Source organism: Empidonax traillii, unplaced genomic scaffold (assembly GCF_003031625.1).
Source record: "Empidonax traillii isolate 1590-97213 ecotype Southwest subspecies unplaced genomic scaffold, ASM303162v1 scaffold154:size1206225, whole genome shotgun sequence".
In the NCBI taxonomy this organism is placed as follows: Eukaryota; Metazoa; Chordata; class Aves; order Passeriformes; family Tyrannidae; genus Empidonax; species Empidonax traillii.
Genome location: NW_020955347.1, coordinates 622,253 through 637,521, shown reverse-complemented (window position 1 = coordinate 637,521; position 15,269 = coordinate 622,253). Strand labels below are relative to the sequence as shown.

General features: G+C 42.2%; 1 protein-coding gene across 1 annotated transcript; it reads right to left on the bottom strand.

The window, feature by feature from the left end:
* Positions 1-3,160: 3,160 nt before the first annotated feature.
* LOC114057903 (cytochrome P450 2U1) lies at positions 3,161-14,475 on the bottom strand. Its single transcript, XM_027884714.1, has 5 exons — positions 14,019-14,475; positions 8,505-9,134; positions 4,860-5,021; positions 3,783-3,950; positions 3,161-3,389 (listed from the first exon to the last, which is right to left on the bottom strand). The coding sequence occupies exons 1-5, from the start codon at positions 14,458-14,460 to the stop codon at positions 3,211-3,213; spliced, it is 1,581 nt and encodes a 526-aa protein (XP_027740515.1). The 5' UTR covers positions 14,461-14,475; the 3' UTR covers positions 3,161-3,210.
* Between the last annotated feature and the right edge of the window lie 794 nt (positions 14,476-15,269).

Below are 15,269 nucleotides of genomic sequence, written 5' to 3'. Positions count from 1 at the left end.
GCTCATACCCACAAGCTGTTCTTCTCCACAAGCTGTTTGCTCTCAGCTCTCTCCTTCCATATAAAATGATCTCCTCCCTCCCACTGGGCCTCTTCTGGCCCAGAGGCCCCAGCTCTCTGTCCTCCACCCCAGGCTCCTCACAGAGACCCCTTTGCTTCTCTGCCCTCCATGTTTCTCTATGCCAGGAGTCCTACAAAGCTACACCTCAACTTTTGCCCTAGATTTTCTTTCTTGCAGACTGAGCATCTCCTCCTGGTGACAAATCATTTGCCCTTTTATCTTCCTCACCTCTGCCCTTCCCTCTCTTTTTATTCCATGTGAGTGTTTTTAAAACATTCTTTGTACCATTTGATCATAACGTGCCTGGCACTGTATTTTTCCAATTTCACTTTGTTCCCCCACCTCCTTCACTCCTCATCCAAAAACATTTTGTAACATTTTCTCACTCAAAAACTTCCGTTGTAAGATGCCAAACACCACGAGCTTAGTAAGTGGAACTCATTGAAAGGACCACGCAAAGCTGTCAAACACTTACTTGAGAATTACTTTATTAAAAATAAAAATACATTGAAGCAAAGTCTGAAGTAATTTTTAGACATAAAGATATTTTCAGCATTCAGAAATAGCCACCCACTTTATACATTTTTCAACAAGGCATTTGATATGCTTCCTCTGCTAAAAAAGAGAGGGGGAGGATACATTTACAAACGCAAACCAAATCTGTTACCATTTTACTTAGTTTGCCAAATATGGAAATACACTTTGAAAACCACAAAGATTTTGTTGCTTTTATGCTACTGTTTAGCTACTTTGATGGCATCCTGTAAAAATTTCAGTGCATCTGGAAGGCATGAAAGGCAGGACTTTATTGTCATTTCTAACAGCATCTTGCATTTTGACAGACATTGACATGATTGAACCTTCACATCAGTATTTTAGCTTGTGGCACAATGCAGCATTTGATTACAGGTATCACCAAAAACCACATTCTCAAGGTACTATTTGCAGAATAATTTTCGAAGGACAGTTTTCAAAGGTGACATTTTAAACTAAACTCAGCAGGCAAAACAAGCACAAATATGTACAATTTCACATACTAGGGGATTGTGCAAATTGTGTTTTCTTTGGAAGATGTAAAAATAAAATACTAAAGTGCTTTTCAAATGTGTCCTCATTGATCAAAAGGACAGATATTTTGTATAAGCCATCAGTTGCACACCAACATCATGATGTTGCTTAAAAGGCATTTCAACAGAAAGAGAAATATTATCAGCACTACATTTTAGCTTCTCAATCATGCATATGCTATTTTAAGGACTTTTCAGACAAAAATCCCAGCTCTCCAGAGACTGTTTATTCATTGAAAAATACAAAATTAAAGAAACAAGTGCTTAATTCTCCAATACTGTCAGTTTATTAAGAGCAAGTTCACTAGCATAGGTATCAAACTCAACTTTTTATCGTGCTAAGTTTTCAAAAATTTCATACAAATAAAAAATTTAACAGACGCTTATGAAGTCCAAAGTTAGCCTACATAAGAACTGGAAGTTCTCACACAAACAGTGGGATACCTGACCAATCAAATACATAATTCAGAAATTAAGGCACCCTGTTATTCAAAGCAGGTAACAGAAAACCTTAATTTAAATCCGAAATAACTATCTTACAGTCTTTGTTAGGCACTATCTGGCTTATAAAATTTCAAGTTTAAAAGTGACAAAACCAGACATTAATTTAAAGCTGAAAACTTGATTCTTCTTTTACAATTTAGGTTTAGTTTCTGCCACGGAATACCTAATTCTAAATTACAGTCAAATTAACATTCCAGTCTTGTAAACTTGACATTAGGAAGACTCCTGGTATTCTCTGGATCTCCAGTGACAGAGAGAAAACTTCCTTTAAAAGAATATATCTGAACTTAATTCATGTGATAGCAAATTCTGCTAGATCAAAAGGAGTATAGAGTGCTTTAATAATAATTAAGAATAATTAAAGGTTAATTGTTACATATACCCCCAAAAGATCACTTTACATGTTTAAAAGATCTTTCAAATACAAGGCAAGACTTGACTGCCCTGTTCTGAAACACCTAACATGAGGTTTCCTTGGCCGTTGGTGTGACAGTGGGTAACAGCACAAAGATTCTGCATATGTAAAGAGTAAGGTACAGTAGTATTGTATGAACCAGGTATTTGTACTCCATGTGGAAGATAACAAAGAGAAAGATGTTATATTCAAACCTCAAGTTTGTCAGATTCCTCCTGTTCCATGGCAAACGTATAAGACCCTCACCTCTGATGCCACTGTGATGCCATATTTGAAGAGTCCAGTTCCCAAAGCCAAAGAGATTGTGGCAGTGCTGTCCACACTGCCAGTGAGTGAAAAACTTGAGTGCAAGCCCCGAGTCCAGGACCAAGAGGCAGCACAGATGTCATCTTGAATATCTGTATGGCACCAGAGAGAACAGACTTCTGCTGTTTCTTGTTAGAGAATTCTGCTCTCATTTATATGCTGAAATAAAACATCTGCATCCATATGCTGCACACTTGTTTCATGTTGAGAACATGGCATATTCAAACATTCTTTTGGCCTCAGACTCAGGGTTTTTAGTGAGCCCTGATAGTCAAGAACGTTTGAATACAGGAATCCAGACTGATTCGATCCTATCTACACAAATCAGTTACTTGCAAGAAAGAATCCTCTAAGGTTAATAGAAGTGTCATTTAGTAGTTTCCAAAAAGTGGATGTCATTATTTAAGCTCAATTACAATGTTTCTTTACACAGAAAATGCTAACATCCTGTCATTTGTGAATCCTTTTGATATTACACGATGTCCTTCCCTCCTTTGGTAAATTAACTGTTTATGTGCCGCTTTTTTACAATTACTATCTGCTAAAGCATTAACAGATGTTTTGGACCATTCTCCCAAAATTAACATTTGACAAACTGACAGCAGTAGCTTATAGACAGGGTTTAAGCCCAGCGAGTTTTAATATCAAACTGAAAACTATGCTGTCAGTTTGTTTGTGGAATGCAACAGCTGACAAAGAAAGTCTTCTCTTTCCAGAAGTCTAAATGGATTGATCACTGACTATGAAAGTGTATGTAGTTGGTGTTTTCCTGAGAAAAAAGAAGCAAAAGATGGAAACAAAAAAAAGCTGGATATTAAAAGTGCAGTATTTCTTTGCTAAATCTTTTTTGATGTTAAATCATTTCTTCACAGCTATTATGTTGAATGGACACGGAGCCAAAGTTAGACCAAACCTTCCCTCCATGGATGGTTTTGCAGCATTTTCAGGGTACAAAAAGGTAAAACTTTGCATTAGACTTGTGAAAATCAGGAACAGCTCCATTTTTGCCAACTGCTCTCCCATGCACACACGTTTACCTGAAGGACAGTTTGAAGAGATATGTTACTGACTTTATACAGTTGATCCCTTTGTTAACACACATGTAATTCCTGTGCTACCACAGTCCAAACACAGAAAGGCTTAAGCTACTATTAAGCTGTGAACTCTGAAGCTTCTTCTAAGCCTGGCTCAGCAGTATTACTTCTTATTAACAGCACTTACACCCACAACAAAAGTATTAGCAAAGGACAATTCATTCTTTCTGCCTGGCAACTGGAGACTTTAGGAACCCAACCCATTTTGCAAGTCACCAACTGTAATAAAACAAGTTCTATAGTTGGTCCTATGTGCATTTTTTACATCTCACACCTCCCTAAACTTGAAACACCACCCCCACTAAGCACCTAATGACTGCATGTGGATTATCTTACCCATTCCAAAAGGAATGAATGACTCTTTCTTAATTAGCTGCCCATTTTCATCCAGAAATCTTGATGGTTGAAATTCATCTGGTTTCTCCCAAATGTTAGGATCTCTGTGTACTGACCACAGGTTGGGTACAATCACACTGCCCTTAGGAATGGTATATCCCTGTAGCACTTGAAACGAAAGCACAAAGACAGAGATCTGATAAGTTGCTAGAAGTAAACATGGGAAACATATCACTAAAAAGAAAACTAGAGGATGTCATAAAAAATTGTATCCACCCCTAGCAGTGGGTTGCAAATGTAGCAAAAGCTTAAGGCAAAGGTGATCTTTGCTACCCTGTTTTAGAGTCAGAATCACACAGGCCTGAGCAGCTGGAAAGACATCAAGTTACACCAACAGCCTCCTGCGGAGAAAAAGCAGCAGCAACTGTAAGAAATGAACTCTGCAGCATGCAAGTGCTGTGACCCAGTTTCCTCTTACTCCTGTGCTGTCACAGAGCCCCAGAACAGTCAAGGGACAGGTTTTGAACTGTTGTCACAAGAGGGTTTTGAAATCACTAGTCACATTTCAGCTTGTTGCACCTCACTGTCCTGAAGCCAAAACAAGCAAAAAAGATCAATTCAGTACTGGGTTTGTAAGCTGAGTATGGCTATCTTACAGTGGCTTTAGCCAGTGCTCAGCTACAGATAAACTGGAAAAACATGTGGAGGTCAATGGTATAAGCCTTTAACCAATCAACTGCTCTAAATTGATGTTTTCAGACCTCTGTGTCAGAATGCCAAAAACAACTGTTTCAGGTACAAAGGTGGAGTCTCAGCTGCCAGCTATGATTAAGCACATCAGTCAGTACAGGCTGACCCACATAAAAGAAATTGCTCCAAATCAGGATGTTAGGTCAGACTTGCTGCTTAAATAAAGGAGTATCTTGAGGTCACCTACTCTCCAAAAACATACTTTTTACATACTTGGGTTACAGGTCTATCACATAAATGAGGTCTTCGTAAACTATCACTAGATGACCCGTCAGATCTTCATGCCCCAAAGAAATACTGTAGTAATAAGTCTCTAGAAACACTTACGAGCAGTTGCTGAGGCCATTCGAGGAATAGAGAGGGGAACAACTGCAGTCATCCTCTGCACTTCCATAATGGTTGCCTCTGTGAAGGGCATCTGAGCCTTGTGAGCAAGCGAGGGGACTTTGTCATGTCCTAGAACTGCTTCAACTTCTGCATGAACCTTCTCTATTCAAAGGGAGCAAGAAAAATAAAAAATTCAAAAGATGCACAACATGTCAGGAGACATCTTCCCAATATCATTTGTCTATGCTTCGTTGTTTACATAGGTTTCTCAGAAATTACTTTAAGATGTGATCCCTAGCTGAAATAACTATGCCAGCATAATCTTTAGAACGGGCTCAGTTAAGAAGAAAGCAACCAAGCACAACTGTCAAAAGTAAAGCTACTGAGATGACAGACATTGCTAGCACTTCTGCATTGGAAGAGTACAGGAAAAGTTCTGTTGCAATTCCAAATGTATTCATAATCTTAACTTTAAGACATTAATTATATATATGTATATACATATATATATATACAGTAATTTGAACGCTGAAAAGATCAAGCTTCTTCCATGCATTAAAAAACTTGAACAAAAAGAGAAGTGTGTACAGTGTGTGCCTGCACATGAAGAGACTGGAAAGCTTTTCATGCAGCTGCTTTAGATACTTCATTCTGGAGCAGGAATTCTGGTGCTGTTACTGCAAATGTAGAAGCCATTTAACTTGTTCTTGCCACTTCTTACTTTCTATTCACAGAACCTAAACTCAGCTATTTCCCAGTTCCCCCAAAAGGCGGCAGCAGCAGATGCTCCTTCCCCACACAGCCCTTCTGCAAAGGAAAAAAAAACAAGCAAATTTCCCTTCTTATTCACAGGAAGCATAAAGTGTCAAAATATTTGTTTGCTCCTTTCATCTCTCAAAAGACTCAGCATACAAGTAGTTCTCTTCACGGAAGTTTCCAAGATTAAAGATCTGCTTCACCTCTGTACATACAGGATGATGTGCCTTCTCTTCCAGGTAACTTGGAATCTGGCTACACAGCAAAAGACAATCTTGAAAGAGGAAATCTGAAAACTAACCTTTAATCAAAACCAATAACAGTCAGTTTTCAACTTTTACCTTTTGTATCCTGAATAGTTTGTGGTTGTCCTTCCTGCCTTTTCCAACCAAGCTGCTGATACTCTTGAGTTTTTGCACTTTTCTCTACTTAGCAGTGATACAAGATTAAATGAAAGCTCAACACAAAAAAAAAGTGTCCCAGTTTCTCAAGCAACATCCAGAATTGCTGCCTGAACTGGATCCAATGAGCCGCTGCTGCCACCTAATGGTTTCGCTAGTAAAAGAGTTCAGGTATAAGGAACATTAAAAAATACAGCAAGAGATGTGCTGCTGATGGCATGGCTCTCCAGAATCTTCTTTGTGAGGGTTTGCTACTTTTATTAGTGACACACCATAACCCAGTATTCAGGAATGCACAGTAATTTAAACAGTTTTCAACATAAAAAAAAATAAAGGAGACTGTCTCATGCCAAATGTCACATCAATGCTTCATCTCAAACAAGTCATTTGTTCAGTTTGTAAAGAAATGCTGAACTACACAGAAAGCAGTCAAACTGCTGCTCACATTATTAAGTGCAAAAATACAAACTCGATCATTTCTCCACTAACAGCATGATATTTGAACTGCTCCACAACTTTTCACATATTTAAAAATCTCACGGATCTTCAGAAGTTAAAGATAAAAACAAAGTCAGGGAACAGAACAAACCAAATACTCCGCATGGCCTCACCACATTGTCTCACACCCATCCTTTTCTTTTAACATATAAAAAGCAAAAATGGTTTCCAAAGAGAAAAAGGCTACTGTGGCCTGCCCAGAGAGGTGGTGGATTCACCATCCCTGGAGGTTTTTAAGATGAGGCTGGATATGGCACTGAGTGCCATGATCTAGTAATCACAGCGGGGTTGGATGAAGGGTTGGACTTGATCTCAGAGGTCTCTTCCAACCCAGTTAATTCTATGATTCTATGGATCCAGTTTTTTTTCCCCTGATAGCCCTTAGTTTGGCTTTCCATGTTTGCAAGCAACATTTGCAACTGCTAAAAGTTAAAAAATTCAGGTATTTTCTTTAGGGAAAAAATATGTCAATATGTTTAAGAGAAATACATTACCAGGGTCAAAAAACGAGGCCCCTACCTTACTCCAAAGCAATCAGGATACATAAGGAATGGGATACTAGAAGTAAGAGAATCCCTTTTCATAGCTAAGTGATACACTCTGGACTACAGAGCTTATTTAGATTACTTGACAACAGCCACAGCATAAGGAAAGGTGGAATTGGAGAGAAGCAATAAAACAGTTAGTGATCAGCAGAAGAGGGAAAACTGACCAGCACATACACACACAATAACACACAGGTGGGAAAGAGGTTAAAAAACCCAAACTAACACAACTCTCTTCCAGATCTCATTTGTCTAATTTAGAATATATCTAATTCATCTAACTGCATACCAACTCAAGCAGTGATAACACACAGACATCAAAAATAGAAGACTAAGCCTACGCAATAAAAGTTTGTTTTGCAGTTGTCCCCAGAGGACTCCCTCTCTCATGTATTGAACTCATGTCCCATTGTGCAATCTTTGGTCAACAAACTGGTTGACTTCATGCAATAAACTATGATCTTGACCTATTTAACAGTGATTATTCCAGACAGATCAGACTCTGAGGGTAGATGAGGCTACTCAGGGTCATAACTCACTGAGTTTTGAATACTTTTAAAGTCAGAGATTCTATTAACTCTCAGGGCAATCTGATGCACTCCTTTGCCATCTTCAACAGGGCAATTTTTTTTCCTAGTATCTGATTAGAATTTTCTTGTTGTAGAGTGTCTCCACTGCTTCTCTCCCTTCCACTGCACACCTCAGAGGAGATTGCCCCCATCTTCTTAGCATCTTCCAATCAGATAGCTGTAGACAGCATAAGGTTTCCCCTCAGTCATCTTTCTCTAATAACGAGCAAGACCAACTCCTTTTGCCACTTCTTGGGGGTCACATGTTCCATGTGTCTTCCCCTCCCGCCCCCTGCCATCATCAACCATCTACCCATGGTTCACCACTAACACAATCACTCAAGACTTGTGGAGGGGCCTGTCCAAAGACACTGACCAGCTGGTGCTTTGCACTTGTGCTTAAACCATCTCTGACCTGATCTTCCTCTACAGCAGGTAGTGTTTCACTTCCCCAGGCTCTGCCAGTAGGCTCAACAACCTCCCTGCTCAGGAAGGCATAAAAGCAGACCTTACCACTATGGATCTTATACATCTTGTATCACTGCTATATGCCTGGAACGCCACAACTACCAAAGTTTTTCAAGCATGCTAAAGTTCCCTGGAATTACATGGGAAAGATAAAGTTGCCCCAAAAGAGAAGAAATGCCCAGATTAAAAGGCCATTTAGTACTTAATATATAACACTAACCTAGAGGTTTGCAAAGCACAGCAGGATAGAAGATGTCTTATTACATATCAGCCTTTCAAATTGCACATACGCACATACTGTTTGCACTTCAAATGATTTCTGCACTGTCGCTGTTCGCTTCTGTTTCTGAGCATCCATCTAGAGCTTTACAGTTTGGAATAAATCACCTAGAATAAAACTAGTCTTACCTTGTACTTCTGGGTAAAGAGCCATGTAGAGGAGGCACCACAGTAACGTGTTGGAAGTAGTATCTGTGCCTGCAATGAAGAGGTCGCCAATGATAAAAAATAGGTAGTCATCATTAAAACTGCTCTCCTTGTTCTTTTCCTCTTCCGCATGGATGAAGTACATATCAATGAAGTCCCTGGGATTTGCTGCATCCAGCGTGTCCCTGTGCTGTGCAATTATTTTCTTCAGAAAAGCAGTGATATCTAACTCTGTTTGCCGAAGCTCACGGAAAGGCCCGAAGGGAAGGTAGTAGAGCCAAGGGCAGATGTTGACCAGGATCATGTAGCTGTTCACGCTCAGCTCCAGTGCACGGGCCATGTTCTTCAGCATCGTCTTGAACTCAACGTCTTCATAGTTGAAACGCTTGCCAAAGGCCATGGAACAGATAACATTGGACACTGCATTGCGAATGATTGGAAAGGGATTAAATGAATCCTTCCCATGTTTCAGCATTTCTTCCTTTATAAAGTTCAGCTCCTCAATGATTTTAGGCTCTAAGCTGTGTCTTCCTACTCCAAAATGACGTAGTGTTGAGAGAGAGAATTTCCTCTGTTGCTTCCAGACAGGACCGTATGGTGCAAAAATAACACCTGAAAAAGAAAGAAAGAGTTTGAAACCAAAATACCCTATTTTCAGTAAGAAATAATTATATGGACCTGTAACCCAAGAACCAGAAGAAAGGGAAATGATACACAGTAAATGTATCCCAAGCACTGGTCTAGGAGCTGGAGGAAGAACACAAGGTTCTTTATAATAGCTTTGGGAAATCCTGTCCCCCCTTTTCCCAATCTGAGAAATTAATATTAAGGTTAGATCAGTAGCTTTATTAGTCTTTGCAAGACACAAATAGATGGAGAAGAGGTATTGTAGATGCTTCATTACTAATGATAATTTTGTAGGAACTGTTATTCTAGGACATAGGTTAGTTATTGCCTTTTCTCCTCAGTGTCCTGAGGTAGGAATTCCTTCAGCAAAGCAGAACAGAGGACATTAAAACACAAGCTGGGTTGTATTTCTTTCTCCCTTCACGTTATACAAACTTCTCAATACATTTTGCATGTGTTTTCATTAGAAGCAAGGTTTTTCTTTAAGTTGTAATAAAAATAAAGGATACACATGCTCTGAACAAACTGGGAAGGTAAAGACAGGTTCAGAGCTGCTTGGCAAAAGCCTGCTTGATTTGCATCTCAACAGTTTTGATGCCTCCAGGCACTTGTTCTGCATGATTGTGTCATCATGAAACACCATTTAAATTAAATCCCTTTGCTTCAAGTATAACTGCTGCTCACTTACAAACAGAAACATCCCTTCTGTTGAATTAAAAGACCACACCAAAGACACCGCAGGGTAACCAACACACAGCCTGCTCTATCTAACATACTCCATGGCTAAGCTGGTGTCCTCAAGTAGAGTAAATGAAAAAACAGGCATATTCAGGGCCGAATTTGGCCAAGAACCAACATTTCCAAGGTTTGTGGCTGGGGTGGAAAGGAAACATAGATTTCCTGGAATAAAACAAAGTTATCACTATTTCTACCCCACAACAAATATCTCAAAACCAGACTATACATCCACAATCTGTTCCCCTTTCTATCATTAGGAAAGTAAGTTTTAGGATTCAAATACTTTCATAAAATAAAACCAACCTATTGTCTTGAATGTAAAAAAGACTCTTGTAGCCCCCCAGAAAAGCTGCCACCAACAACACACGTTCCCACACCCAGAGTCTCTCCAGCAGTCCTGCACAGAGCATGGCTGCACAGTATGGTGTTTTCTGACACCTTGAACCCCCAAATTGCTGCAGAATACTAATAACCGATTTGCAAATTGAGAAAGAATAACACAGGAGACAGACTGAGGAGGAAGAACAGCATGAAGTTAGAATAACAGAGATAAGAGAAGAAAGCAAACTGTCAACTGGATCACTACTAAGCTACACTAATGGAATAGTCCTTTGCTGTTTTCAAAGAAAATCTCTGCCTGCCCCGAAAAGTCAAGGTACCCAGCATAGACAACTCTACTCTTTAAAAAAACAAAACAATCCTAACAAAAAAACCCCAAACAAAAAAAAACCCCCGCAAAACCAAAAAAACCCACAAAACAAAACAAACAAAACCCCCAAAACACAAAATCCAGAAAAACTCCCACAAACAAACTAAAGTAAAAAACAAACAGAAACCTGAAGAAAATACAATAATGAATTCTAAAGCAACAAGAATAACCAAGTCTTCATGCTCATTATAGACGGCTAATTCTATGTACTGATAACAAAAACCTTTCAATACAACCAACAAATTCATAGAACCAGAGTTCATTTTATTCTCCTTTTTTACATGAAAAAAAAATTCAAATCCTTACAAGAAGCAAGTTCTGGCAAAGGCTAATTTACCCTCCCTCTGCCCCATTTCTTTCTGCTAGCTTTAGTGTTGCTGCAACACTGACCAGCATAGAATTCATGACCTTTAATAACATTTAACTTCTGTGTTGTCAGATGTCCACATCTGGATGTACACAGGGCAGGGCTAAAAGGTCAGACAACCACTCAGGCTCCATCCATTCTACAGACTGAGTCACTGCTGCAACCTCTCACAGATATAAAACACAGAAATGCTTTACTAAAACAAAACGACCAAAATCTACATTTTTCCCCAGTCTAGTATTTCTGTTCCCACAGATGTATGCACAGAAGCCTTCAATTAAGACTTAACTTCTACCTTCTCCCTTAAGTTCTCATGGCACTTCCCATCCAACCAAGGCAGTCTCCCTTCTTTACTAATCAAGTTGCTGAAATACAGTATTTGCCATTTCTGGTACTTCTACTTGCTCTCCCCCAAGCACAATATTTGCATCTTACACACAATCACGCCACAAAGCTGAGATAAGCCCTGCTTTCTTCCATACCATACCCAGCAGGTCAGCTCGGGGTAAAGACAAAATTACCACAGAAAATGTAGCTTGCAAGGAAATAGCCCTGTAAGTTCATACACTATAGCTTGCTTATAGAACAAAGATACAGGAACCCAAAGTGAACACTTACTGACTCAAAGTGTCCCACTGCTGTAGTACACAAATTGTGACAGGCAGATCTGAAGTTACCCATCATCCTGCTTTTATCATTTCCTTTCCTAGTACATACTAACACAATTGCCTCTGTCCTGACCTGCAGTAAAGTCTCACCCGTGAACTCCCGAACCTATGATCAGGAGGCTCCCAGACCAACCTTCAGGGGCCTCCAGTTCGAGTGTTGTAACCCACTGACCTCCTCCATGAACCACAGACAAAAAAGAAACACTAGTTAGCACAAATGTAGCACCATAGATGTTCAGTCATTTTCTTCATGCCACCACTAAGCCCAAGCCAGCCCAGCAAGAGCATCTGTAGTTTCCACCGGCTTTTGGAGAACCAGCAGCCCGCATTGCCCACATTCACTGACTTTGCCCTTTGTATACTCAAAATACATCACTCCTGTGGTTCATTCTACGGCTCTCCCACACCTGTGGTGATTCAACGTGTTGCACCAGCAAACCTGCACGCTACATACCAGATCGGTGTGTTTTAGGGACCACTGGGCAGCCCTCATCTAACAGTCCTCGTGCCTGAGCGCAGTTATGGAGACCTTCCACACAAAACTAAACGTAAAGCAATGTAACCTCCCTGCTGCATGGCAGCACAGGCACACACAGTCCCTGGACTTGGCTGCAGCACGCTCCGCCTCTGGACAACAGGCTCCTTACACACTCAACTCCCCTGGAACATCCACTAATGAAAGCGGCTAATTGTCCTGGCTAATCTTGGGGCACCATGTTCAAAAAAGTGTGTCAGAGAACATGAAACATGAAATTTACAGCGTTTAAGGAAAAAGAAATCCACCATGAGCCTAAAACGTGCAGTTTTACAGCACTGCTAAAATCATTTAACTCCTCTTCCCCTTTCCTCCCCCAGTTCTTGCTAAAAGTACTGTACCTAAAAATACTCATGCATGATAATGTGCCAGTAATATCTGTCTCAGACCAATACCATGAAACTAATATAATTTATTTTTTTATTCTTTAAATCAATTTCAGCAATAGTACCTGATCGCATTTTAATAAACATGATCTACACCACTCGCTTTCCTCTTATCTTTACAAGGGTAATTCTGGTACTCTAAAAAAAAAACCAAAACCAATAAACAAACACAAAATTCAACATTAAATTGGAAAAAAAATTTAAAAAAGGTAAGTTTCACAATAAGCTAGCACACTAACAAGCCTTCTGGGCTACACTTCCTAACTGGAAATAGAAAATTAGTTTTCCACAAACACTGACATCCATAATGACCTAAAAACTAACCATGAAGAAATTTTAACTGCAACATTGCCAACATGTGTTTACACTCTCCATGCCCTCTTTTTGCAAAAGCTAGTAAACTCTCTTTTGACCTGTAAAAAAAACCCAAACCAAAACAAACAAAAGAAAAAACCAACAACAAACCAAACCCAAATATACTCAATAAGTTCTGACAAGCAGAATAACGCACCTGCAAACATCTCAGCAACAGTAGCTTGCACACAGGCAGCACTGACTGCACAGCTACAGGACTCCACAGAAACCTGCTCTTTGCCATAGGTACCTTGGTAAGAACTGGGGAAGTGCTCAGTTTCGTACCACTGCCAAAGTTTTGAAATTTTTTCTCCTGACACAGTCAAAATCAGAAAGCCACTAGATGACAGACCAGCAGTTCCTTAAACCCCTGCACAAAAGCCAGTCACAGAATCAATTAGGTTGGAAAAGACCTCTGAGATCGAGTCTAATTTATGATTGAACACCACAATACCAACTAGACCATGGCACTAAGTGCCACATCCAGTCTTTCCTTAAACACCTCCAGGGACTGTGACTCCACCACCTCCCCGGGCAGCCCATTTCAATGCCCAATCACCCTTTCTGTGAAAAAATTCTTCCTAATGTCCAACCTAAACCTCCCTTGGTGCAGCTTGAGACTATGTCCTCTTGTTCTACCGCTGGTTGCCTGGGAGAAGAGGCCAACCCCCACCTGGCTACAACCTCCTTTTAGGTAGTTTGGAGAGCAATAAGGTCCCCCCGAGCCTCCTCTTCTCCAGGCTAAACAGCCCCAGCTCCGTCAGCCGCTCCTCGGTCCCTTTACTGTGAACAGAGCTAAAGGGACGAGGCATTTCAGTCATCCAGAGGTGGTCTGTGGTGCACAGCACAGCACTGCCCAGCTCACCGGGATGCTGCATGTCCACCTCAAGGGAGGTTGACTTTCTCTCTGCGCGCTTTCAGTCAGCAGCAGGGTGAAGGATACACGCGAGGAGCAAAAAAGCGAGCAAATGGTTCACTCTGCAATTCACAACAGTTATTTATAAATTTCGGCAGAGCGGCCACGAGCCCCGCTCGGTACCACCGCCCTGGCCATCCATCAGGGTGCGACAGCTCCCCGAGCGCCACCCGCCGGGGCGCCCCCGGGCGCTTACCCTTGTTGTGGGTGATCATGAGGACGATGGGCACGGAGGGCCGGTCGCTGAACACCTCCGCCTTCTCCACCAGCGCCTCCCGCACCGCCTCGAAGGTGTTGAGCACGATGAAGGGGCGGCTGCCCACGAAGAGCCGGAAGACGCTGCCGTACATCTTGGTGAGGCCGGTGAGGAAGACGTGCGGGGAGAAGGCGGGGGAGACGCGGCCGCCGTCCTGCACCTCCACCGCCCAGCGGCGCAGCAGCGGCGGCGGCAGCAGGGCGAAGGCGAAGTTGCCCACCAGCGGCCAGGGCGCAGGGCCCGGCGGCAGCCCCGACAGCGCCCGCGGCCGCCGGAGCAGCAGCCAGTAGCAGCCGAGCCAGCACAGGGCCGCCAGCAGCAGCTCGGTGGCGGTGGGCGGCCGCAGGAGCCACGTCCAAGCCTCCGTACCCGGCGCCGCCATCTCCCCGGGCGGTGGGACCAGAGTGCTGGCCCCGCTGCCGGCGAGTAGCGGTTTAAGATGGCGGGGGCGGGCGGGAGGCGAGGCCCGCGGCGCCCTGACCCCGTCCCGCCGGGCCTGTGGGCGGGGAGCGGGGCCGGGCTGCACTACCGCCACCGCCCTCCGCGGTCAAAAGCTGGCCCGGTGCTTGGACGCGGTCCAAGTTTAAAAGATGTCATTGAACTCAGGCAGACGTGTTTAGCTAATTGGGGGGGGGGGGGGGGGGGGGGGGGGGGGGGGGGGGGGGGGGGGGGGGGGAAGAGAGAGCGCTCCCCACAACCTCATAGGACTTGCTTGCAAATCCTCTTTCTGCAAACACCCATTTTTAGTGGTGTTCAGAAGGAAACGAAATACAGATGTTCTTTCTTCCCCCTTCCCAAGCGGAAAAGCTGGGAGTTCTAAGCAATAGACCAAAATGTTCTGTTTTCATAAGCAAGTACTAACCTAGAAACATGTCTCAGCTCTAGGTTAAAGCAACTGCTTGGCACACGCAGAGCAGCACAGAGAGGCTTATCAGAGCTGGACTTCAATTTTAGAGCAAAGACTGTTTATTTGTGGGAAAGAACTAAAACTAACAAAAACCTCAAAACAAAAATAAATAAAAACCCCAAACAACTACCAAAAAAACCAACACAGAACCCCACACACACACCCCCCACACCTTCCCCCAAAAACCCAAACCTAACCCCCCAACTGGATTTCAGGGTAACTTCCCTCACCCTGTAGAACACACCTTGGGACACTTTTTCCTGCTGATCAACAACAAAATGTAA